The 25,145-nt window shown below is 37.8% G+C and overlaps 1 protein-coding gene across 5 annotated transcripts in view; it reads left to right on the top strand.

Moving 5' to 3' along the window:
• Nucleotides 1-1,809: 1,809 nt before the first annotated feature.
• Nucleotides 1,810-25,145, top strand: part of ERCC6 (ERCC excision repair 6, chromatin remodeling factor) — a 49,691-nt gene continuing 26,355 nt past the window's right edge. For 3 of the 5 annotated variants that reach the window (XM_087766479.1, XM_087766480.1, XM_087766476.1), the window contains exons 1-8: nucleotides 1,810-1,934; nucleotides 2,342-2,575; nucleotides 3,115-3,548; nucleotides 6,095-6,215; nucleotides 8,648-8,756; nucleotides 10,781-11,507; nucleotides 20,585-20,710; nucleotides 24,504-24,662. In XM_087766479.1, coding sequence (XP_087622605.1) covers nucleotides 3,118-3,548; nucleotides 6,095-6,215; nucleotides 8,648-8,756; nucleotides 10,781-11,507; nucleotides 20,585-20,710; nucleotides 24,504-24,662 — 1,673 coding nt within the window. In that variant the 5' untranslated portion in view covers nucleotides 1,810-1,934; nucleotides 2,342-2,575; nucleotides 3,115-3,117. Of the gene's footprint in view, nucleotides 1,935-2,341; nucleotides 2,576-3,048; nucleotides 3,549-6,094; nucleotides 6,216-8,647; nucleotides 8,757-10,780; nucleotides 11,508-20,584; nucleotides 20,711-24,503; nucleotides 24,663-25,145 lie in introns of those variants that run through there. The other 2 variants (XM_087766478.1, XM_009465674.2) reach the window with 2 other exon arrangements.

Here is a 25,145-nt window from a genome sequence, read left to right as displayed (position 1 = left end):
GAACTCCTACTCTTGGAGCAAGCATGTAGGGGCTCTGTGGGTGTGTCAGGTGTGCCACAAATTGGGCAAAAAAAAAGTTTCAATGATGTTTGAAATGCTTGAATCGCTGGGTACTTCATTTATCAACAGTGTTTTACTACAGCAATGCAGGCTCCATCAATGCCCTGTAGGAACACAGTTGAGAAAATGTCAGACAACCAATGTCTAGAAAGACTAGGACTTTCCTCATACAAGAGAGATATGGGGCTACTAGAGAGAGTCCAGCAAAGGACCTCTAAGATGAGCAGGGACTGGACCATCTCTGCTGTGAGGAAAGGCTGAAAAGAGCTGGGACTGTATAGCCTAAAGAAGGGAAGATTGCATCAACATGTACAAATATATAAAGGCAGGGTGTAAAGAAGACAAAGCCCAAAATCTAATAAAAGTTATCTTCTCTCCCTATACACCCTAGCATACACCCTTAAACTTTCATGATTAAAACATTACATCTAGTAATACACAAACCACCTCTGCTATTCCTCTGTTAAACAACTGTGACATTTCTGCATAGTTACAATCATAATCTTCTACATGCAGGGTGACTAATCAGTAGGACCTGGGATTTCTTTGGATCAAAGTGCACTACAAATATATTATCATTACTGGACAAGCTTTCTTTCCCTCTTGGCCTCTAGCATTTTGTTGAAATTAAGTGTCAGAAGAATAAGGCATCATGACTGTCACTTACTTATATACGCCTTGTCTCCAGCCCTGAATAATTTACAAAATAATAATAATTTTTTTTTTAAATCTTTATCTTGTTTCAAGACATTTCACTGCAAAAAGATGACATTAAGAACACCCAGAGCAGGACAACTAAAAAGCAGTTGAAGAAAGCAACTCTGTGGTCAAACTGAATCACGAATTGTCCCCTGAAGTCAAGAGTTAACCCTGTCTGCCTCAGTATTTAATTAGGAAAACATTTCCAAATGTATTCTGCTATGTATTTACCCTCTCACAGTTGGCCCAAGGCTGTTAGCCAATAAATTCAGTTCTGCTGCCCAAAAGAGGAGGAGCTGAGTCCAGGACTCTCATGCCACTGGAATGGGGAGATAGAAGGAAGGGGAAAGAAGGCAGAGAAAGCGAAAGGAACCCTGGAGAAAACCTAGCTTTCTGCTTTTGTCACTACCAGAGAATTAGGGAGACAATAGAAAAGAATGCAGAAAACAGAAGAAACTGCTGCTACAGAGCCCAGCAGGCAGGAGGACAGTAGCGCTTATGACTGCTCATCTTGCCAATTGCTTACTAAGCCTATAAGCAACCCTGCTGCTAAATCCCAAGCTGTGTAGCATCCTTCTTTCTTCCCCTTTGGACAAACCTTGATGCAATCAAATTACACTATTTGCATGTTTGTTTTTTGAGTCCTGAGGTAATTTTGCATCCACTAGATCACGCTTCCTTTCCCCAGCCTTTCACAGGACCATCAGCTGACGTTAAGGTATGTCAAGGGGGGAAACCGAACTTTTGAAGTGCTCCCTGTAAGCAGCTCCACTGTGGCTCTGGACTACAGGCACTTCTGCCACAAGCATCCGTCCCCTGCAGGGTGGCCGGCCCCAGGCCGCCTGTGGGCCTGTGCGCAAGCGGCCCAAGCCGAGCCCATGCACTGTCAGGTGAAACCGCACGGACGAGGCAGCCTGGCGGTGAAGGCCAGCGGCTGCCAGCGGCCTGGGGGACAGCCAGCCCCGGCTGCTCACGCCACCGCCGGGCACGGCGCCACAGCCCGGCGCGAAGTCACCTCCCCACCCTCTCCAACGCGACGCATGCGCAACTGTGACGGACGCCGACGTTGAGGAAGTGACGCATACGCGAGCGGTGAGTGGCAGTGCGCGGGTGCTGTGCGCTGCGCATGCGCCGTGCGCAGCGGCGGTGAGGCGTCCCGGCTGCCGGGCAGCGAGGTGAGTCCCGCGCCGGGACCGGCGGTCCCGTGCGCCGCTCCCGCGCCTCCTCTTCTCCCTCCGCGCCCTCCGCCTCCTCCGCGCAGGGGCTGCCAGCGGCCGCCAGCGGCCTCTCCCGCCCGCCGTCCGGGGCCGCGGCCTGCCCGGCTCTGGCAGAGGCCGTGGGGAGGCGGCGTCCCACGAAGCCCCTCGCGTTTCCATTCCGTCTTTCCATCCTTGTCGCCAGCCGTGAGGGACAGCCTTCGGCCGGCGGTCCTGTCCCGGCCCCGGGCGTGCTCGCAGAGAGAGGTGGTGAAGCACGGGAACTTGGGGACCGGTGTAGGCGGGGGGGTGGATGGGGCCCGGGGTCCCTGGAGGAGAACTGGCCGGTGCGCGGGGTTGTCATGGTAACCGTTGCTTGAACGCAGGGCCAAACCCCTTGCCTGCGCGTTCGGAGCTGATGGAAGAAAACTGTGAGCTGGGACTGAGATGCACGGGCTGCCATGCTAGGAGAGGTTGCTGATGAAGGCCACCTGCCCTATTAATGTCTTCTTGCAAGTTAATAACACTTGTTTCTCCCCGAAGTTGATAAAAAGTACATCCTTTCAGAAGACACTCTCACCCTGAAACCTCCAAACAATACCAGCTCCAGGCTTGCCTTGGTAAGTCAGTCCAGTGTTAATTTCCTATCAGCTAAGATGCTTCGTGTTCTGCTTCAAAGCTGAATGGTCAAACTAAAGCCTATAGCCAACTGTTATTATTAGTGCTTTCACTGGCATATCTTATCCTGTTTCAAAAACTTGTATTTTTTGGTCTGGGATATGTTAAGTTGCATATGTTTTTGTTATGTCATAGTCTTGTGGAGCATGACCATTTGCACAGAAGACTGAGTTCACTCTCTGGCAAGGAGAGTAATTTTTACAGGTTGTTTTATTTGTTTTGATATCAGCGTCTTCCAGGAGTATTCTATATAGTTGTCTTTAAGAAGTTTTGGCTGCTTTTTCCTTTTGTTTCTGGGAGAAGCCTTTGGGGGGAGGAGTCATGGAGCAGTAGACTACTAGGTGTTTTGAAACAAGACTTTCTCATAAAGAAACATACTCATTGTTTTGCTTACTTTTGTTTGGGCACAATCTTCATGAGGAACTTTGTGTGTGTGAATGTTCGTGTGATAATGTGGTTCTTCTTTTTTGCCTTTGAGCAGAGGATGCCAACAGACAACAGCCAACTGCCAGGCAGTATCCAAGAACAAGACCCTGTTACTACTTCAAGCAATAATTGCCTGCATAATGCTGAGGAATTGGGAATTGAACAAGAAAATGGCATTTGTAACAGTGACCTGGGTAATAGTATTAGAGTTCCCAACTCTGCCAGCCAGTCATCCACTACCATGGCTGTTCCTTTGGAGGTGCCCAGAAGAGGACAACCCCTTTTACAGATCAACAGGCAGCATATTCAGTCCATCTCATATAGTGCACAGGCTGCTGAGCTCAAAGGTTTAGGAGTTGATGTCTATGACCAGGATGTATTGGAGCAAGGAGTTCTTCAGCAAGTAGATAATGCAATTAATGAAGCTAATAAAGCAACAAAAATAGCTGATGCAGAGAAAGAATATCGGTCAGTGCTGGATGACTTAAGGTAAATTATGTCCTATCTTACTGTTCCTTTCTGTTACTGACTATCTAATGAGGCTCAGTGTCTCATGTTTTTAAAAGTTGGAGATGAAAAGATGTTTTGAAAGCACTAGATCACATGTACTCTTCTGAGTCACCCACCTTTTAAAAAAGGAGAAAATATTTTTCACGTCAGAGCAATGCTTCATTGCTCTTATTTGACTAATTCAGTCACGCATCAAGGCAGTAGAGGACAGCATATCTCCTTTTTCTGCTTTGTCTCCTACCTTACCAAGATGCATGTCTGTTTTCTCGGTGGCAGAGAACTGCATTATACTCTTATTCAAAGTTCTAGTTAGAGAAAGTGCCACTTCTTCAGTTCTGTATGCTTCATGGGGTTATCTGCTTCTGGGTATGTGGTTTCTGTAACTTGAATGACTCCATATCGTAAGTGTACTACAATGAAAATAACCTTATCTCAAGTGCTTAAAACACCTTAAAAAAAAAAAATCAAATGCTCAATTAACATGGTATATTGATAGTACAAGACTTTGAGGAATAGGAGCCACTAATCTTTTGGGTTTTGGTCTTAGATCTCCCTTTCTGTTTCTAGTCTCATTGTGGAGTTACTGTGTGAACTACTGCAGGTAAATAATTCTACCTGTGCAACTTTAATGTGTTGCATTAAAGTTGTTTTTTAATGCTCAAGAGTGCTGTAGGCCTCCGTTACCTATGTGAACTGTCACATAGCTCTGTTGTTATGCATATACTTAATTTTATGCACTTCATTAATTTTCCAGTTTGGGTGTGGAAATGTGAAATTAAGTAAGTTTGCAAAACTGGAACCTAATTTCAGATGTTATGTAGCAGAAGGACATAATGAGTAAGATGGTCATTCAGAGGAAGAATGGAGCAGTGTAACAATTGCAGTTAGATTATGTAGTTATTGAAAGAGTGGTGCATGGCACTGTCAATTAGTTGATGTTTTCTTGTTTTTCTTCAAGAAGCATCCTATGGTTTTTCTTCATCTCTATTTTCACTTTCTACTTAAAGTTGTAAAATGAGATTTACATGAGGGGATGCAAATGGTTTATGCAGACCTGTAGAACCTCGTCTGTATATGCTGTAATGTGCAAGTCTGAAAGTTGATTTTGGAGCAAATTAGCAGAGACATAGCTGGCTTGTTGAGCAGAGGGACTAACAACTTAAAGACACATGAGTACAGCGTGATAGAGTTGGTTTAAGTCCTGCAACATGGTGAATGCATGACTAGAGGTAAAATCAGGCAAGAAGTGGCTTTTGAGTAGTTGGCACAGAGTTCGTGGTAGAAGTTGCATGAGTCTACAATATACACACAAATTTAAGCAGAAGAAGGAGCATAAAAAAAGGTTAAAGTTAAATCCTGTTTAAGTCATGCAGTCCTGTTAAATAAAGCTTTGTGGAAGAGGACAGTAGCGGTATGTATGAAGAGACCCTAGGCCAGGGAAGCAAGAGCCAAAAGGTAGGAGACGTGCAAGAGGATGGTATACTTCAAAGCAACAAAACAGAAGTCTGAGAAAGGGGATGGCATGGTTCAAAAGTGTTGAAAGAGAATGGAGAAGTGAAGATGGCAGTGACAGCTGGGGAGCTGGTAGAATATGTCTCCTAGGAGAATAGTGGTAGAATCCAGATTTGAGCTGGAGAGAAATGTGGCCCAACAACTTCCTCCCTAACAATTAAGGAGCCTTATGTAGTGCTTTTCTTTGCATATGAGGGGAATAATGGCTGTTTTGCAGGTGTTGCAAAGAGTTTTCTTTGACATTTTTCATAATGCTTTGAGATGCTAATTTGTGTATCCTTATGAAATATTCTGCTATTGGAATCAAGAAACCTAGATTTGTTGCTTCTGATGGTGGGACACTGCCTCCTTTCTTGCAAACAAATTCCACAGCAGAAACAGATGATATTAGGTTATAGTACGTGGTTCAACCTGAATTTCATATTGTATAGGGAAACAGGAAAAATGGTAGTGCATGTCTAAGGAAAGTTTAATGTTGATGTGCTGTTAATTCTTTGAGCTAGTCTGTCTTCCTGAAACTGTATTTGTATCTTGTAATCTATTCTTTCTGTAAAGGAGACATTGTAAAGGTAAAAGAAATAGGCTTCCTTATATATTGGCATCAAACTATTAAAATAGTTTTAGAAAATGGAAACATGGGATTTCCAATTTAGATTTGTTTTGCATTTTGTTTACCTTGAATAATAAAAGCAACCACTATTGCTTGCTTATTATCATCGTCAGGCTTGTAACTTTTGAGTACTAAATATTGCAGTGGTTTGTTCAGTTTCCTTGCCTCTGGAATTTTAGTATTAGCAAAATTTTGTTTAAAAATATTTTACGATGTACAACTTTTTAAAGTGTTTAGTATTTCCAGTGTTGTTTAAATATAAAATGCTTATTTAGGAAATTACCTTTAGACCTTTTTAAATCTTACCGTAAATCTCCTGAAATTTCTAAATTGTCTGAATCAAGAATGTGCTATTTTTCTTTCTAGAGTTGACTAGTACATTGCAATCTTCTTGTTTTTTCAGATCATGTACAACATCTCTGAAACAAGTAAATAAAATTATTGAGCAACTTTCACCTCAAGCTGCTGACAACAAAGATATAAACAGAAAACTAGATTCTGTAAAACGGCAAAAATATAACAAGGTGATTGGATTACATTAATTTCCTGCTGACAATACTTAGCTTGTACTTTGGCTTAAGGTTTGGATTATGTGATATAATTCTTGTTTAATTACATGGTTCAGAGTCAGTCTACAATTGCTGTTCCTTCCCTTTTAAATGGTTTAATTTTCTACCAAAAAATGTATATAACTAATTTCAAGATGTGAAAGTGAGAGCTGATTATTTTTTTTTTTAATCATTATAAGTTTCAAAACAAGCTGTAAAACTGAAGTTCCAGGACCAGCTTGGAAGACTGATTTGCATTAATTTAATTAAATCCCTACCAGTAGTATTTGGAGAATTAGCAAAGCATTGTTAGGGCATGATTCAATAGATTACTTAAATCTCAGCTCTCCTGGTCTTCATTCCCTACCTTCCTTTCCTTCATTCTCTTTCATTGCCTGTATGTTTCTTGTACCAGTACACATCGTTCCTTTTTGTGAGCCATTTTAACTCATTGATTTGGCAGAAACTGCTCCAGATTTTTTCTGCCAGAGGAGTAAATTAAAGGAGCTTGTAGAGCAGTCTAGCAGGCATCAGGGTAATGTAAGCAATAGACCTATACAGCTGTGAATACGAAGAAGGAGATTTGAGAAAAGGGAAACTTCTTCTGGTCAGGAATGTAGCACTTTGATCAGCTCACCATCTGATGGAAATTCATCCTAATAATGATAAACCTGACTGAAAATCTTATTGTTCTTTGCCCTCAGACACTTCTTCCCAGTCTCAGGTCATTTGCCACTGACTCATTCAGTTGTTTGGTTTTTAACTTTGATCATTTCAGCAACTTGGATAACACTGTGCTCCCAATTCGGCCAATTAAGAGGGAGAAAGTGAGGGGGACAGTACTGAACAGTGGCACAGGACTAGGAGCAGGTAGCTGGAAGTAGTAGGAAGAAATGCATTAAACCAGACTTACCGCTGAAGAGTGATCATGTAATTGGACACTGTATTTTGCTTGTTTTGATATTACTTGAAGTAGTTTATGCAAGTGTTAGTTGTGGAGGAAGTTCAAACCTCATTGTGAGTTCATTGTTAGCCATCTCTAACAGTCCTTGAAGTGTAAGAGTAAATCCCTGTATGAAAACTATAATAATCTGTAAAAGTGGTTAGTAACCTCAAGAGTGTTTTGGAGGCAGGCAGTGTATTTAAAGCTGGTCTTGAGCTACTTTTTGCATGGAGAAGTGCCTTTTAGTACTCTTCCTTTTGTTTTATTTAAAAAAAAAAAAAAAGGTTAAAGAAGACCGAATTCTTCTGTTATTGAGACAAATGTGAAATTAATGACTGGTACAAGACAGCTATTTCCTTAGAGCTGTCATACAGGGAGTGTTTTATGATATAAAGTACTCTGGTAGCAAGGATAATCGTGCATGCACGGGAGATAATATATTGTACCGTGCATGAATATACTTACCCTTTGTGGTTTGAAAAGTGCTACATGACAACATGGGCAGGGTAGTGAACCATTCTTCACCAAAAAAAAAAAAAAAAAAATTGGCTTATTTTGCCATGAACTTGATTTTTACTGAAGTATGTGCCTCTCTAGGTAAGGAAATCTTTCCAAAGAATGGAGTTACAAATGTTCAAAGTTACATTGCCTGTGTCTTTGTTTTACTGGTTGGAATTTCTTGTTTCATAAATGAAAGTTAGCAACACCAAAGAATCACATCATCACCAGTAAATATACAGTTGAGGATACTACAATCAGATAAAAGGTGTAATAGAAGAGCTAGCTATGAATTATTTTCATAGCAGTAATAAACTATACTTGTTATAGCATCTGTAATATTGATTTTTTTCACTTATTTTTTTGAAGTCATTTCACTTGTAGTTGTTGCTGCTAAATTAGCTGTGACCACTCCTAAACTGTGTACAAACATATATTAGGATGGTGAACTGATATACAATTCCAGTTTCTTTCTAACAAAACATTCCAAAACTTCTGGGATGATAAATAAATCTCATTAAATCTTGTAGCTGTTTTTAGTGGCTTATTAACCATTAACCTAATCTTGCAAGTCATGAACAAGTCTTTTGGTGTTCTCTGTGCATCTCACTAATCCACTTCTGGGCTTCCTTCACTAGAATCAACACATTCATAAAATGACCTCAAAAGAAGTACATAAAAGTGCATAATGTGCACGTGAAACTTGTGTGTATAAACAATCTGATCTTACTGTATGCATATTGTAAGATGGTTGTACACATGAAATTGTGTGTGTTCTGTGGGTTGGAGCCCTGCAGATACTGTGGTGACGCTTTTTTGTTTCAAATGCAATACTGTGAACATTTGAATATGAGATTCTGGTGGAAAATACTGCAAATGTAGTAATTTGAGTCTTTTTTTAAAAGGATAGCAAGTTTATGAGCCAGAGTAAAAATTAAATTGTGTATCTATCTACTTGTCATTCAAGGAGCAACAGCTAAAGAAGATCAAAGCAAAACAAAAGCGTCTGCAAGCAATTCTTGGTGGAACAGAGATTCTTGATAAAGTAAATGAGATTGAGTTCGAGGAAGATGAAGGTATGGGAGAAGGCTGAAAGTTCTGTTCTACTTTGATGTAATGCCTTTTTTTGTTTGAAGCTAGTTTGCAAGATCTTTGCCAATAAGGAAATAAATTTCAGTGGTTTGCTTTCAAAGAGAGAGTTAAGAACACTTATTCTCTGCACCTGCAGAATTGCAGATCTTGGCATATTCATGTGGGAAGTTTTAAAAAATGGATGTTAATCCGTGTTCAGCTCAGTAGGGATGGCTGAGGCACATTAGAGTATTGGGCTTAATAAATTGGAAATCCTAACGTTTTTCACAGCTAATTTGATAAAGATGACTAACATCATGATTGAATTACATTTTATATGCTGGATGCTATCAGTCAGCGTTAACAAAATTGTTTTTTCTTACTGTTGGGAAGTATCACTAGAAGTGGAAGGGGGAAGTGCTTCTCTTTTTCAGGCTGCACTGTGATTTAAAAAAAATAAAAATAAGGCTTCTTCCAAAGCAGGATATTTGTTCTCTGTGTTTCACTAGGTGTTCTTTCTCACTGCTGTGTTCAAACTGAGCTTGGATTTTGTAACTCCAGCTTGGCTGTATCTTGGCCACAATCACTAATTTGCAGTATTCGGCAGGGCAAGCTTGGACCCCATTGACGTCTGCGCATCGTCTTTGTGCTACATTGTTGTTTGCAGAGGTGTAAACTCTTTGTGCTATTTGTCCGTTGCAGATGTGGCTGGAATGGATTCCAGATTTCACAGAGCTCTCCTGATTCAACAAAACTTACAGCGAGTCAAAACCTTAGTAAACTTTTCTTAGTAGAAAAGCATCTTTAATCCTTTTTTTTTTTTTTAATGGGTTCATGCAGTAAAACTCAGTGTGATGAAATGAAATTAAGAAGTGAATGGAGCCCAAAACAGAAGAAATGGAGTTCAGCAGTTCCAGTAGTTAGAGAAACTGAGGGAGTGGAGAGGGAGGAGTTTCATGCCTGATGCATCATTGTTACTCGTTAAACATGTTTTGGTGATAAATACAATGCTTTAAATGGGACCGTATAGAGTAGCATGCCATGGTGGCAATTCTGGTACAGCTATTTTGAAATTTTGGACCCTAATAATATATTTCAGGCTGGAATTCCCCTTCAGCTTCCTGAATTCAAGAACTTTTCCCTCTCTTTGGTTTCAAACACCAATTATAGTTTGTGTTAATATGTGCAGTAATTGCGTATGCAGTTTAACTGAAATGCTCAGCCAGCCAATCTGAAAGTCATAATCCTAATATTAGTATAATCCTAATATTAGTATTGTAGAATAGGAAAATGTTTTCTTTGTTTTGAAGCATGTGGGAAGACAGTCTTTTATGTGTTTTGTAAGATTTGTGTCTGTCCTGGTATGGTAATGGAAATGTCAAATTTCAAGCTTATGAGTAGAACTGAAAAATCAATAATAAAATAGAAATGGATGATGTTGCTGCATATGGGAATGCTGTGGTTTCTTGCACTGACCATGGTGACACAGGTTGAACTGACAAGAAATGGATGATGTTGCTGCATATGGGAATGCTGTGGTTTCTTGCACTGACCATGGTGACACAGGTTGAACTGACAAGAAATGGATGATGTTGCTGCATATGGGAATGCCGTGGTTTCTTGCACTGACCATGGTGACACAGGTTGAACTGACACCATAGGGAGCACATTAGAGTTCATGTGCCATGGAGGACTGTAATTTTATGGTAGTTCTTGCTGCTGTGTGTTGTTTCAGAAGTATTTGCATTTTGATAGTATGTGTAATGTTTCCTATGTAAAGTTTGAGAAGTAGTTTGAAGTAATAGTTACAGTCTGACTTTTTTGGCCTTCTGTTTTGTTGGGTCTTGTCTTTTTTGAACTTCAAGTATTATGTGTGACAATAATTTGGACTTTTAATTTGTATATAAAAACTGAACTGAATGCGTATAAAGCCGGGGGGGGCGGGACGAGACCAAAACACCCTTGTTCCTGTGTTTGAGTTCTTCAGAAGGTGTTAAAGGCATGATGCATGTTCTGATTCTTGTTGTAGAACCTGGTCCATCGTGTCTTGGCAGTATGCTTATGCCTGTTCAGGAAACAGAGTGGGAAGAGCTTATTCGTACTGGCCAGATGACTCCATTTGGAACTAAAATACCTCAGAAGCCAGAGAGGAAGACACGACGGTTAATGCTAAATGAAGCATCTGATTTTGAGAGGTACTTAGCAGACCAAGCTAAGCTGGCATCTGAAAGAAAGAAGTTATGCCTTCGCAAAGGAGCAAAGAAGAAAGCACAGGCCAAAACCATTCAGTGCGTAGCTCCCACATCTACTACAAAGGAAAAAAGGGGTAAAGCCCTGTCAAAAACAGATAAGCGCTTAAAAAAGCACATGAGAAAACTTCAGAAGCATGCCCTTCAGATTCAATCAAAGGCAGAGATTCCAAAAGAAAAGAAGTATCTTGAGGCCAAGAAGTTCAGGCGTGAACGGGAGGATGATAGTGGAGAGTCTGAGTATGTACCTGATGAGGAGCTCTTTGATCCAGAAGCATCAGAAGAGGAGGAAGAGCAGGCATCTTCCCATGCTGAGAATGATTCTGATTATGAACTCAGGAATGTGTCAATAAAAAGAAAAAACTTGGTTAAGAGAGATTTTAAAGAAGCTGAAGATGATGCTGACTTCTTTCCAAGCTCTGAGGAAGAAGAGCATACACTGGGGAAGCGCAAAGTAAAGAGATGGAGAGATGATGGAGATGAAGACTATTATAAACAGAGACTAAGGTTAGTCCTAGACATTTTTATTAGTAACATTAACAAATTATGTTGAACATGCAAAGGGCTATGTCTGTAATACAGTGCTAGGAATTGAAGTAAGGAAAACGAGGCAGTCAGAATGATCATAGCCTTCCAAGAGGAATCAGACATACCGCTTAATTACAAGGACTTTGCTGTTAGATTTTTCTGATTGTATAGGTCCTTCAATAATAAGCTATTTGTGTATCAGTGTGTGTTGTTGATTGTTTGCAGAACTGCGAATGTGCCCAAAATCAAGTACGTATAAAACAATGTATTACTTGGCAGACAATGCCCTCCTCTCTTCACTTTTCCACTGAGAGAGAAATCTTTGGTTTGGGATGGGGTGAGATGCTTAGGTTTTAGCTTTAAATAATTAACTGCTAGTCAAGAAGAAATCATTTGAATAAAATATAGTTACATACTGTTTTTGTAGAACCTGTTAGTTTATTGAAATCCGAGGCAATTGTGTATAATTTGTAGGCTAACAGGTTTATTTGAAAATCAATACTAAAAGGACCTTTTGAATTTAAACTTGTAAAATATTTACACTGGAAAGGACAATATCTATATTATTTGATTATTAGCACATAATATCTTTTGCATAACTTATATTAGAAGGCACAAGTAATGAAGACTGGACATTTATACTGCTGTTTAGTCAAGTCTAAAAAGAGTTGCTCTGTTTGACAGTGATTTTCCTCTTCTTGTTCTTGATGAGAGTGAGGGTAAAAACATCCTTATCTGAAGAGATAGTGACAATGGTGGTAGCAGTGGTGTTTTCTGTCACTGTGATGACCTAAGGTTGTAAACTGAGTAAGGTTTCTAAGGAGAATCTAGTATGTTAGGTGAGGAAATACAGCTAAGAACGTGTTATTTTTGAAAATGGCAGCTGAAACACCTTGTGCTATTCTGTGATTTATGAAATTTGTATAACCTGTGTGTTGATGATATCTCTGTAGGTACAGTGTGCTGTTGAGATGTTTTCTCTACTGATAGCATAGCTGTTGAGCTTCTAACAATCAGACGAGCAATGTTTCCATTTTCACAACTGCCTGCAAAACATTTTGAAGGGGCAATGAAGTGACATGTAATTTGTTAAGCTGTTATAATGCTAACTAGACATGCCAGTGAAGTGAAGAGACATTTCTGCACATACTGGCAGTCAAAAGATCAAGATCACTAAAATGGTTCGTTTGTTTTAATTGTTCTGTAACCACTGCCATGTTGTCCCTTTTCTAGTATAAGGGTTGAGCTTCATATAATGAACTTCAGCCTGATGTTAGCATGCTTATTTTTAATTAATTACCTTCAGTGAATGTCCAAGTAGTTTTATAGTCCTCTAGAAAATCATGGATTCCAACTTGAAAACAGCTGCTCTAGAGTGAAAAGAAGAATATATGCTGTCAGTGAAAGGCGATTGATGTAGTGATGAGGCCTAGCATAGGAACTTGGTTAATGCTTGGGAAACTCGAATTTTACACTTCTATGTAAATATAAAATTTTACGGATTTAAATGAAGTTGTATCAGAGAAGGGGTCAAGACATAGAGGTATAAATACCGTCTCTTCCTGTGGTGAGAGCCTGAGCTACTGTGGAGGAAGGGGTATCTTCTGATAGCAGAGGTACTCACAGTTGTAGAATTACTGGTAACAAAGGTAGGAAGAGCCCAACTTCACTTTCACATCTGAGGTTACAAAGGCAGATCAGGAACTGATATGAGGCAATAGGTTTGCAATCCCGGGATGCTGCTTTTCAAAATTAAAGCATAGTTTATTGCTCTTGAATAGAAGATTTCAGCAAGAGGCTAATGTGAACAATGTCCAAAGGGTCAAAAAGAAATATGTTTTTTATTGGATGCATTAACAAAAATTAATTGTACTTAATTTGTAAAATATTTACTATTTTATTGAATAAAACTGTACTCTTCACATTTAAATTAGACCAATATTAAATCATTTTTAATTCAGTGTTTTCATCAAGAGTAATTTATTTTGATTGAAAGTTTTAATATGACTCACAGTTTAAATTCATTCAAACACACTTTTTAATAACGTTAAGATTGTGACAATTTATCCTTAGCAAAGTCATATCATAGACTACATTTCTTTTGGTTACTAAAGTTACAATAAAAGCCTAAATGAATTTTAGAAATATCAATAACTGTAATTGCTACCAAAACACTACATCTCTTAAAAATTTCATAGCTACAGTTATTGTGGCTGTTAAGCTGCAGCTGTCCACATTGACGTTTTTATGCTGACACCCCCAGGTAATCTTCATTATGGGAAATGCCATGAGAAAATAAAATGTAGTGAATTAAGAAACATATTAAGAATGCTGTAGAAATGCTGTCATTTGCTTACATTTATGTCCTGTTTCATGTCAGTTTTACTTTTGAATGCAAACGAATGGGTGAGATTATGGTATATTTTACCCCTGAGAGAGGCAGGGGAAAATCCTTTAGGATTACTTTAGTCTTCTGAACATCTAGTCTTGTGCTTGGTGCCGAATACAGTCCTACACTCTTAAAGATGGAAAATTAGTTTCCTTAACATTAAAACTTTCCAGAGATGGGACTTGAAGAGATTGGTCTGTGTCAAGGGGAAACTACGATGATGTTGTTATAGCATGATAATTAGCTAACTGCGGGACTGCAAAGCATCTCTGAACAAGAGACTGTTTTCAGAATAGGAGCTGGTGTTATATGCAGTAAACAGGGCAGGCAGGAGAGCACCCGGCTCTTTCCTTTCCATCTAAAGGCTACTTGCAGTGGTTGGCCTTGTCACTCAAAGCAAGATGTAATCAGTGGCACGTGAAAAAGTAAAAGTTAGCTATACAGAATTCAGCTCATGCTCTCAGTAATGTCAGTCCTTTTCCCTTGCATGGGTCTTACCTTTCTCTACTTACTGTTGGTGGAGCGATGTTGCTGTGCAGCCACGCAGGGGAAAATTCTTGTGTTCTGAAAAGGTTAACGTCTAACGTGAATCATAGTTTGCAAGAATAATGAACAGTGGCAAGGAACATGGGAGTTATGGAGAGTAAGGTAAATAAGTAGAATACTGTCAAGCAGCTAAAAGTTTAAGATTCAGTGAAAAGTAGCGGATCATCATTCCCAACTGTTCTTCATACTGGCTGTTACCAGCTGAACCCAGAGGATTAGGTAATCAGTGTCTAGGATGGTGCTGAAGGTCTCGGAGGCTTGATCCCCACCAACAAATATGTTATCGATGTATATTTTGTTGTACTCAACAGTGACCATCTTGGTCTAGAAACGTTCAAAATTATTCTTAAGACTTTGCAGATGTGGAAACTTATCAAGGTTTTTTTTGCATATTCAAAATTTTCTTTTGCATGTATTAAAATGCAAAGCATAAGTATAACTAAGTAAGTTTTGCTGCTTATAACATGCGTAGTTAATGTGTTACATTGTTGACATCACTAATACAGTATCTGCATAAGATAATAGCTTGGAGTCAAAACAAAACAAAAAATTAGCAGTCTTATGGTCACTATTCCCATAGCAGTTGTCAGTATGTATCTGCCTGCTGTTTTAAGGAAGGAATTACATGTCATGTTATGAGAGATAAGTGCCATATCTGTGTTTTGTTGTGTATTCTGTATAGTTTGTGGAGTACAGTTGTTTGAATTCTTCAGTTGCTGTCAAGTGCTCAGAGGCAAGACTAGGAAAGCTGCTTCTTCCATGTCTCCCAAGTGACATCCAAGCAGCTGAGTAGCTGGAAGTTGTGGCTATCAGTGCACAAAGCAGTTGATACAACGAATAAAACTAAAAAATAAAATCCGCTTAAAAATAAGTTGTTTTTCTCAAATTAGATAAGTTTTCATGTGCTAGCTCTCTTTGAAATATTTGAGTCACTGAATCTCTTCATGTTTCAGAATTATAAATTAAAAAAGGATTAAATATTACCTTTCCTGAAAGATACTTTCTTAGAGCATCCTAACTGCTCTTTAAAATGACAAAGCCAAGACACAAATGAAGATATATTTTGGCTCACTCGCTGAGTACACCTTTCATTCTAAGCTCAAGTGTGTAATTGTCTACATCAGTCTTAATTTACTTATGAAGACTCGTGGTACTAACTGCATGTATCTCATCTGTTAGGACGTACCAATTAAATCTACCCGTATAGACCATAAAAAGTTAGATCAGAAAAGTAATGCTGAATGCTTCAATTTAGCAAATTAGAATAATCTGTAAGGGATTCTTAGCTGTGTAAAATAGAAAACATATTGTGCTTCACAAATGCAAACGATATTAAACCCTCAGCTTGTATTTTTAAAAAAAAAATCAAATTGTTCTCATTACTGTTTTGGATGCAGAATTTCTTTCTCGGGTATTGCAATAAGTGGGAAATGGGCTTAGTATCTGAATACATTCTTATATTAAGAAAGATTTAATTGTGTGATATATGGCTTTCATACTGCATTTTCAGGATAAAATTGTATTTATGGCAGTGACCATGGACAACATAAGATAGATTTCTCAAAGGTCATGCTTTTATTTTCAAGAGACCTTGGTGATATAGTAAAACCTGTATTTTCTGATTGTTTAGGCATTCTAATGATGTTTAACTGAGGTGCATAAGGAATATATTGACCAAATGGTCAATATGTTGCTGTGTAGTTAAGTCAAATATGAGCTACTACTGTTTCTTCCTCCAAAGTTTTACTTCTGGGGAAAGGTACAAGACCAGACTGACTGACTGATCTGGTCTAGCAAATAGTGTTTGTCCTTCCATTGCTTCAACCATTTAGATATTTATGCTTTTTTAAAGAAAATAATGAAGTTTTAGTGTAGAATATCTTAATACAATGTCTTACGTTAAGTTCTCAGCCTTTCAAAAACTGAATAGCTTCTTTAAACTTTGAAAGTTGTTAGTGGTAACAACAAATTGCTGCTTTTTCTTTAAACTGATAACTGAGGGGAAAAAAAACCTCCAGACCTTTGGAAGAGATGTAGTACTGGAGCCTTCAGTACTACAGCTTGTGTAATTATACAGGTCAGTAAAGTAGCAGATACAGTGTGTACAAAATAAACTTTTCTTTAGGAAAATTAAGTACGGGATTTATTAGTTCAAATTCTAGATGTCTAGTATTTTCTAGGTATCTAATAATTTTAAGAGAAATCACAACATCGATCAGACTTCTTGCAGAAAATATAGTAGTTATATTAAGGTGAAGTGCCTAAATTCCTGAACAGCTACAAGCCAATCTCAGAAACGTTTCTTCTTGGTTGTTTCTGGATCACTTTTTCTAAAGTACACTAGAGGGCAATCTGTTTCTTCCCAGGGGAGACTGAAGTTCCAGTGTTGGCTAGTGGCGATTCATATTGAAATATAGAATTGGAAGCAAACTCTTGTACAAATTATTGCCCTGCTTGAGTTTAATATGGATTTTTTACCTAGCTGTCACTTCGGAAGCTTTGTAATCTACAATTGTTTTGATTTTAGTGTGCTAAGTAGAAGTTTTCTTCCTTGGATTGAGTCTTGTCATAACCTAGTCAGATAAAATCAAGTTCTGACATGCCTCAGTTCCAGTAATGACATAGTCTGAAGCAATGACTGTCGGCATTTGTCAATTTGAATTGTTGATCTTTTTCTGGAACTCGGAAGAATAATTGACCAACTGTGCCTGATAGCACAACATTGTAGTACTGAACAAAAATAAATGCATTTTTATGCTGTGCGTCTAGAATGTATCATATCTGCCTGCTAGACTCCAGAGCATGAATGTTATTTTCCTAAATCAAACATTTAACACACTGCTAGTCTAAGAGATTTCAATTCCTGTATTAGGGTAGATATATAAAAGTATCTGTGGCGAAAACTTTGACACTTTATTTTTAGTATGTTCTTTTTTTACTACTTAACTGGATACATGATTTCGTATAATGAAATAAGAACAATCCAATAATAAACATTAGCAACTCATCAGCTTTTAATCAGAAAACTGAAGATCGTCTTTGTCCATCTTGTTTTTTTCCCCTGCATAGGTTGCTTTTTCTCTCCATCATGATTTTTCCTTCTGAAGACTTTCTGACTTAAAAGATCAAAATATATTCCAGTGAAGCTGGCTCTCTAAACCTGCCCAGCATTGTATTGTCTTAGTTAGTTTTTCAGTGCGATTGTTTTTGGCAGTTATTGTAACTTGTGTATATTTGGAGATGGTGGTGTTTATTTTCACTTAATAAAGCAATACCACAGTTCCAAGTTTGTGACTGGTTCCATAAAGGTAGACTGTAACTATTTTCTGAAAAGATACTGGTGAAAAGCTGATCTAGAAACTTGCCATAATTAGCTTTCTTTTATGAGAAAGGGTATACGATTGTGTTGTTTGTATATGAAGTGTTGAACTTCCTCCCTGTTCTCTTGTTCCTAACCCATTTTTTTTTAAAACAAATTTGCCAGAGCCACAGAAACCTTTAAATGGAAGTCCCAACAAGTTTCATTGAAGTAAGTGGTCAGGAAGACAAGAGAAACTCTGTTAATGCTGCCACTGGAGAAAACAAAGCTTGAGCTTAAGTCTTGTTATGAGTTTGCAGATCCTGTGGAAGGTGATTTTGAATGACCTAACAGCAAGAAGAGTCTCTTTTAGTGTTCTCACCTTATTTCATACCAGAGAATGCAGAGTAGTGTCCTTATGAAGACAGGCATCATTGGTTTAATTGTCCCCAGAACTGCTTATGTAGTCAAAAAATACAAGGGGAACACTAGACCTTCACTGCCTGTTTGTTGTTTTTGGGCGGGGGGGGGTGTTGTTTGTTTTTTTTAATTCACTAATGTGTTCAAGACAGAAAACTTGAATCAAATTTGGTTTTAAACAGTTTTAGCTGACAGGATTTTTCTCTAGCAGAGAAGGCACTTCTCATATCGAGCTGGAAGGAGTTACAGTACTGTACGTGACATTGAGCCAGTTGTGTCTGCTCTTAACATGACTGAGCTAGATAGCAGCATGGCTCGAGTCTTAAAGATTTGAAGCAATGCTTGTGACGTTTTGTAGTGTATTCTCGTTTGCTTGCTAGGTTGGAAGTGCAAAATGTCAGGGATGGTAGCTGTCTTACGGGCAGTTGTTTGAGAAAAATTTTAACAGCGACTTCTATCTCCCTTGTTTTGGTTAGTTAGGTCACGATATAAATCAAAATAATTAAACTGTTTAAGTTATGTTTCCATAGCTGATGATATTGTCAACTTTGGGCCAGAAATTAACTAACATTTTTATGATTATGCTGCTTTTTCCTGACATGGATAAAATTTGACTAGTAGCATTGAAAACATAAGGCACTCAGCCCATAAGCTTAAAGCACGCTGGATTGTGCATAGCAAGGCTGGAAATAAAATACAGTTTGCATGTCAACCTCTAGATGCAGTTTATCTTCAAATGCTTGAAAGCAATGCAGAGCTTTACAGAAAAATCAGGATAAATAACTTCAAAAATTTTTTAAAAAGAGGAAAATGTGAATTGCCTCATGTTTTTAAATAGTTCAGAAATCCTTTTTCCCAGAATAAGGAGTGTGTTTTGGGGAAGGGGGGTGGGGTTTTTGTTTTGTTTTTTAGAACTCTGTTAATCCATTATCCTGCCTATTTTTTTAATTTTTTTTTTTTTTTTTTTTTTGCTGCTGCTACGGAGGCAACCTAAGCTAACAAGTTGTTTGTGTAATGGGTAAATGGTAACATGTTACCAGAAGGGAAATGGAGTAGTCACTCACCTGTAGTGTTTGTCATTCAGAAACTGGAGGTGTACTGGAAAGCTATTGCATCCTGTTAAGGCCTCCTCCATCCAGTTACTGCAGGACTGTTCTAGAGCACATTCTCCAGGGTTTCTTCAATGTAGAGTTAAAAGACTGGACAGATGAGTTTTCCAGTGTCTCACTCAAGAGGCTGTTTGTTGCTTAATGCAGTAGATTTCAGTGCTGGGTGGCTTATCTTACTTTTTTTGGCCTGAATTTTCCATTTGCTTCTTTTCATCCCATCGCTACTATTTCTAGTTCTTTGGGACCTGAACAATTTTAGTCTTCATATTTTATATTTCAGATACTTCTAGACTATCAGGTGGTCTTCTCCTTCAGCCTTTTTATGAGATGAAATATGGCTGCTTTTACGCTGCATCCAGAACAGTAACATAAGGATGTTTTTCATCTGTTCTATAGCTTGCCAATTTCTGTAGGAATTTTGTCAGTTCATACACCTGTTTATACACAAATTCAGTGTGCTTGCAGTGAATGGCACTTTCACGGGAGAATTGCAGCAAAACCCAAATTGTCAGTGAAGTGCTGTTGATTGGTTAGTACATACCCAGCTAGCAGTAGCATACGCTTACTATTACAGATAGATGTTTTTGGGTCACTAAAACACAAGTCCATAATTTCCTTGGATGTTGAAGATCCTTTGGTACTTTTTCAAAAGCAGAGGGAACGATGGGACAGGAAGGTAATTCCCTAACCTGCCTAAAGTCCAAATAAGATTAGGCTGCAGACCACAAATCACTTCGTAATTTCAAAACCTCAAAAAACTCATTCTTTTAATAATGACTGCTTAACAGATTTAGAGCACGTAACCCCAAAGATGGTGATGTTTCCAACTGAGTCTTCTGTATAAGATTATATACAGCTGCCCATTTCTCTAGGTTAAGGAAGTTATTTAAGTATTTGGTTAAATTAATAAAATAGCTTTGGAATACCTAAGCTTTACTGATATTTTTGTGGGGGTTTTTTATGGAAGTTTAGGAATTTAAGATAGCCAGATTTTTTTTTATGGTGTTAAGTGTTGATTCCATTATATTAGTATTTCTGTCTATAGAAAATTGTAACTAGCTATAAAATTCTGAAGGCTTATAACTAAATAGTCAGGAGTGCATGCACCTTTTAATATGTCAGATATTTTGAGCGTTTACTTGAATAATTCTCTCCTCCAAAGGATTACTGTTTAAATCATGACATCAGAGATTGCATTTTTGTTGGGTTTTTAGCTGATTGAAAATTCAGTCTAGTTTTCATATAGTATCTTTTCTATGCAATAATTGAGTGTTGACTGCTTGTGTCACTCTAGGAGGTGGCAAAAAGAACGTTTGAAGGATAAAGAACATCAAACAGCTGAGGAACTTTCGGAAGAAAGTGACACTGAATTTGAAGAGGGTTTCAAAGTACCAGGATTTCTCTTCAAAAAGCTTTTTAAGTATGTATTGTGTACTTTATTTTAATATTATGCTGCTGTATGCTGTTAATAATATTAGTAATAGTCATGATGATTTCTGGATGCCCTTTGCTGTAACTTTTACTTCAGTGAATGATGCTTCAACTTTTACTTCAGTTGTGTCTGTAGGATTATTTCTTTAAGAAAGGCTCCAGGATCAAACCTCAAAGAAACTAATTTATTACAAGCACAAAATGCAGTCACATGAAAATACAGGTGATAACTGGCTGATGTGAATATTGTGAATGCATATTAGCTAAACTACAAATTGAGAAGCTCTCCTTGTTTCTTTTTAGAAATGCTTTCTTTTATTGATAAGTGCTTGCTTTTAATTCAGGTGTGGAGTGGTAGAATAACCTTACTTTGAAGAATAAGGTGTTGGCAAGTTGTGGTAAATGAAAACAAGAAATTTGGGTGTTTCTGTGATTGGGTGGAGTGAGTGAAATTTTCTGCTAGTAAAAAACATAAGCAACTTTTTCTTTAAATAACTACTCAAAGTAACTACTTATAATTCATATTGTAAAATAGTCTTGAACATTTTGCCCAGTAAAATTTTAAAATATGAAGAGCGCGTTCTTAATTCCTTTAGTAGACGGAAAGCACTCTACAACTCATTCTTTAGTTATTTAATGCTGGATTACAGATTTGCATGTGACTGCTTTCTGTTTCAGTTTTTTTGAGACCATGGTGCCCAGTGATACTTTGAAGTTCATCTCAACAAGCTATTTACAAAAGGCAGCCCAAACAAGCTAGCAGCTGACAAGTTAACTTCATCTATAATGTCTCCCGTAACTTTCATGCATACTAGGCTTCAATTCGTTTTTGCTGGCAACATTTCACACAGCAGGGAAAAATATCTTCTCTTTCAAAAGCTAACTCTTTTATAATTCTTATAATTAGCGTAGTAGAAAGCCCTGGTTTATAACAGGCATGTGTGGTATCCCTTCCAACAGGACCACTTAGTCTTAACCTCAAAGAAATTATTACTGTTGTCCTGCAGTTCCTCAGAAGGAGAGCACTAGCTCTGAAATGGAATTGAATTAATGACTGGGTTGCCAGGACCATACACAGCCAATATGTGGTCTCCAGTTGTTTATGCAAAGGTACTGCAGAAGTAATCATCCTGAGAACGGATGTGTAGTCTGAGCAACCCAAAGGGAATTGAAATAAAACAGACAACTAAAAATTAATCTTAGAGATACCAGCCTCACTAATGAAGGGTATCCCTGCAAGCATGAGTCAGTTGGCAAAACTTCTTAAGCGGTTAGAAAGATCAATTGAGTTGAATGATTTGTCTGACTTGTAACTTAAATGCTGAAATCTCCAATGTAGGAAGGCCCATAATCAATAGGCATTAAACTTTGAGTTCTGAGCAAGTTTAGTACAAAACATGGCAGTATATTGACCCAAGGAGGTGTATAGCAGTATACTGTAAGTGATCTTTCTGCATAGTTTAATTTAATTCCAAAGAAGTTAGCTCACACTAGAAATAGTGGATCCTTATGTTCGTTCTTTGGTAAGCCTGTTAAAGTGGACAATCTGTTTCTTCCCTACATGCTTGTCTGCTTTGAGTAACATTCAGCAAGAATACCATTGGTGCTGCTGTGGAACACCATCAAACATAGTGAACAAGACTGACTTACAAACATTGCCTTATACTATTTGCACTTAGCCTGAAAGAATGCTGTCTGTATAAACAAGAAACCAGGTTCCTTCATTATTTGCTTTCAGTGTGTGATTTCCGTGATATGTCTGAAATGCAGTTTTGTCTCAGCTGAAACAATGCAGCTGAACTCTGCTAGCTACTGTGGTGAATTTTGAGGGATGCATCACAGCATGATTGCTCATGCGAAATACAGTTCAAACATAACTAATTTGGAAGACCAGGCAACATTTTTATTTTACTTCTACGGTATTTTTGGAGTAAAAAAAAAAAAATGTAAAAGCATAAGATTAAAGAGAATTTATTATCTCTCCATATAACCATAAATTCTTGGGGGGGATTTTTTTTTACTTTAACTTTTGTGTAGTTGCAATTATTGCATATTTATATGATTATACAAAGAAAGCACCTGCATCTTGTCCATTTTTAGATAACCTTGGAGCAGAATTTTTCACAAACTTAATTCTCTACTGTGAAACTTTCTTAGGAGAAGGAGGGAGAGGGAGAAAGATGGTTATAAATGCAGCTAGCTTTTAAGCACTGGATGTAGTCCTAAGAAATAATACGAAATAATATCAGGAAGTTCTTGAATGATTGTCTTCTGAAGAGACATGCTGGACATTAGTCTGGGGGAGCAGCTTCTGACTGGAAGTAGGGCTCTCTCCAATTCTTTAATATTTCTGTCAGAAAATGTTTGTCTTCATAAAATGTAGTAACGGTAGCATCTTAACCCAATTATAGCTAATCCTGCAAGCCATTTCATAGTTGTTTTTAGATTGCTGCATTTCTAAGGCAAATTAATTTCTAATAAAAGAGGGTTGATATAATGCGTTTGAGACACCAGCAGATAGTATGATGTCCGAACCATTAGATGTGTTCTTTGATCATCTTTTTCTAACTACTCAAGCCATTTGTTTGTCTCCGTTTAGCATTCTCTAAATCCATACAGAACTCATCATAAATTGATTTTAATAGTACTTTGTAGACACTAGTGTCATTAGCTGTCAGTAGTCCTAAATAGTATTTGTTCAAAGAATGAAACAGGATTTTGAAATGTACACAAGACAATGCCCTAAAATGAACATTCCCTATTTTATGAAAAAAATGTGTTTTGCTCTTTGCTGTGCTCTGCACTCCAGGAATGCATGCCATCAAGAAAATGATATCAGTAACCTTGTTCTTCCTCTTAAGTTACAAGACACAGGAGTGCTGAAAGGTGGTTTTTGTTTTGTTTTGTTTTTTAATTGTAATGTAAATATACTTTCTTAATTTCTTTCTGTTCTGCTTTCAATTTAACCCACACACGTGGTGTGTTATTCCTACTTGTCTCTCTATTTCATATCATTATAAAAAAGCCTGTCCTAAAGTGATTCTCAGTCCAGCATCTTATTTCTATCTTTCTGGCTTGCCATTGTAAATCTTGCTTTCTAGTCTACTTCTTTTAATTGGAATGTATTTTACATTGTTGCTTATGCAATTTCCAGTGAATGACTGGGAGTGGAAGCTACCCTGATACTCTCATGTAGTAATGCTCTGCTGCACCCCATTCACTGGAATACTTTCTATTGTTTTGCCTTCCAAAACATTTTGCCTTGTTGGCTTTTTTCTTCATTGAAAGAAACTAAATGTTATTAAATGAATTTATGTAAAAAGAAAGCACGCTTTGACAGATGTGATCAGTTTCCACAGTGGGTTATAAAGTCTGTATGCCTTAAAAGTCAAGCTTTTCCTTCAGTTCAAGGTATATGTTCCAAATAATATAATTTACTAGACCTGTACATGTTGTCTTTTCTGAAAAGATAATGCTTTGTTAGAGTAGCTTTCCAAGTTGCTTTTAACACTTAAAATATACATGAAATAAAATACCCTCTAATTACCATGACTATCAGTTTAATTAGAAATGTTTTAGTGTTGCATACAGAATGAAAGTCACATGCAATGTCTGAGTGCATCAAAAATGTATGACCTAGTAAATACAGCATTCATGTAAAACACACATCCAGCATGTTACTGTAACTAGTATAAGAACCTTGCCAAATGATTAATTCATGAGTACTTTCTGTTATGATCTGTATTATCAAACATTTGCCGTTTTCTTTTTCCTTGTTTTAGGTACCAGCAGACAGGTGTTAGGTGGCTCTGGGAATTGCACTGCCAGCAGGCAGGAGGAATTCTGGGAGATGAGATGGGATTGGGCAAGACCATCCAGATAATTGCCTTCTTGGCAGGTCTGAGCTACAGCAAGATCAGGACTCGTGGTTCAAATTACAGGCAAGTGCTCCTCTGCAGACTGTCAGTCTGTGGAGCTCAATTAATATTTCATCAGATGTATTGCTGGTGGAGGAGGGTCCTGTGAATTATTAATGACATTTCAATTACAATATTCCTTTAATTCTTTTAGTGGGGGACATCAAAGGAAAAATTTTACGAGACAATGGAGCTGTAGGGCAGGAAAAATTAAACATGTAACACTTTTAATGAATTCCAGGCATTGATGCTTCATTTTGCAGATGAGCCACACTAGATATTTTGGGTCAATACAGTGTCTAAGGTTAGCTTCCACAAATGGATTGTTTACAAACTCAATTACATTAATATCAATAGTTTACACAATATGGAATTTTAAATTAGATGTAATACCTTTAGTTCCATTTATTAAATTTTACATTAAAATATTTGTTCTGGCAAGCCACCAGGTAAATGCTTTACAGGAAGCAGAAAGATTATTTGCAATGAAAGTTAGAGTTTCTGATC

The sequence above is a fragment of the Nipponia nippon genome, unplaced genomic scaffold, assembly GCF_047370975.1.
Source record: "Nipponia nippon isolate SJK-2023a ecotype South Korea unplaced genomic scaffold, ASM4737097v1 scaffold_3, whole genome shotgun sequence".
Classification (NCBI taxonomy): Eukaryota; Metazoa; Chordata; class Aves; order Pelecaniformes; family Threskiornithidae; genus Nipponia; species Nipponia nippon.
This window is presented reverse-complemented; position numbering and strand designations above follow the sequence as displayed.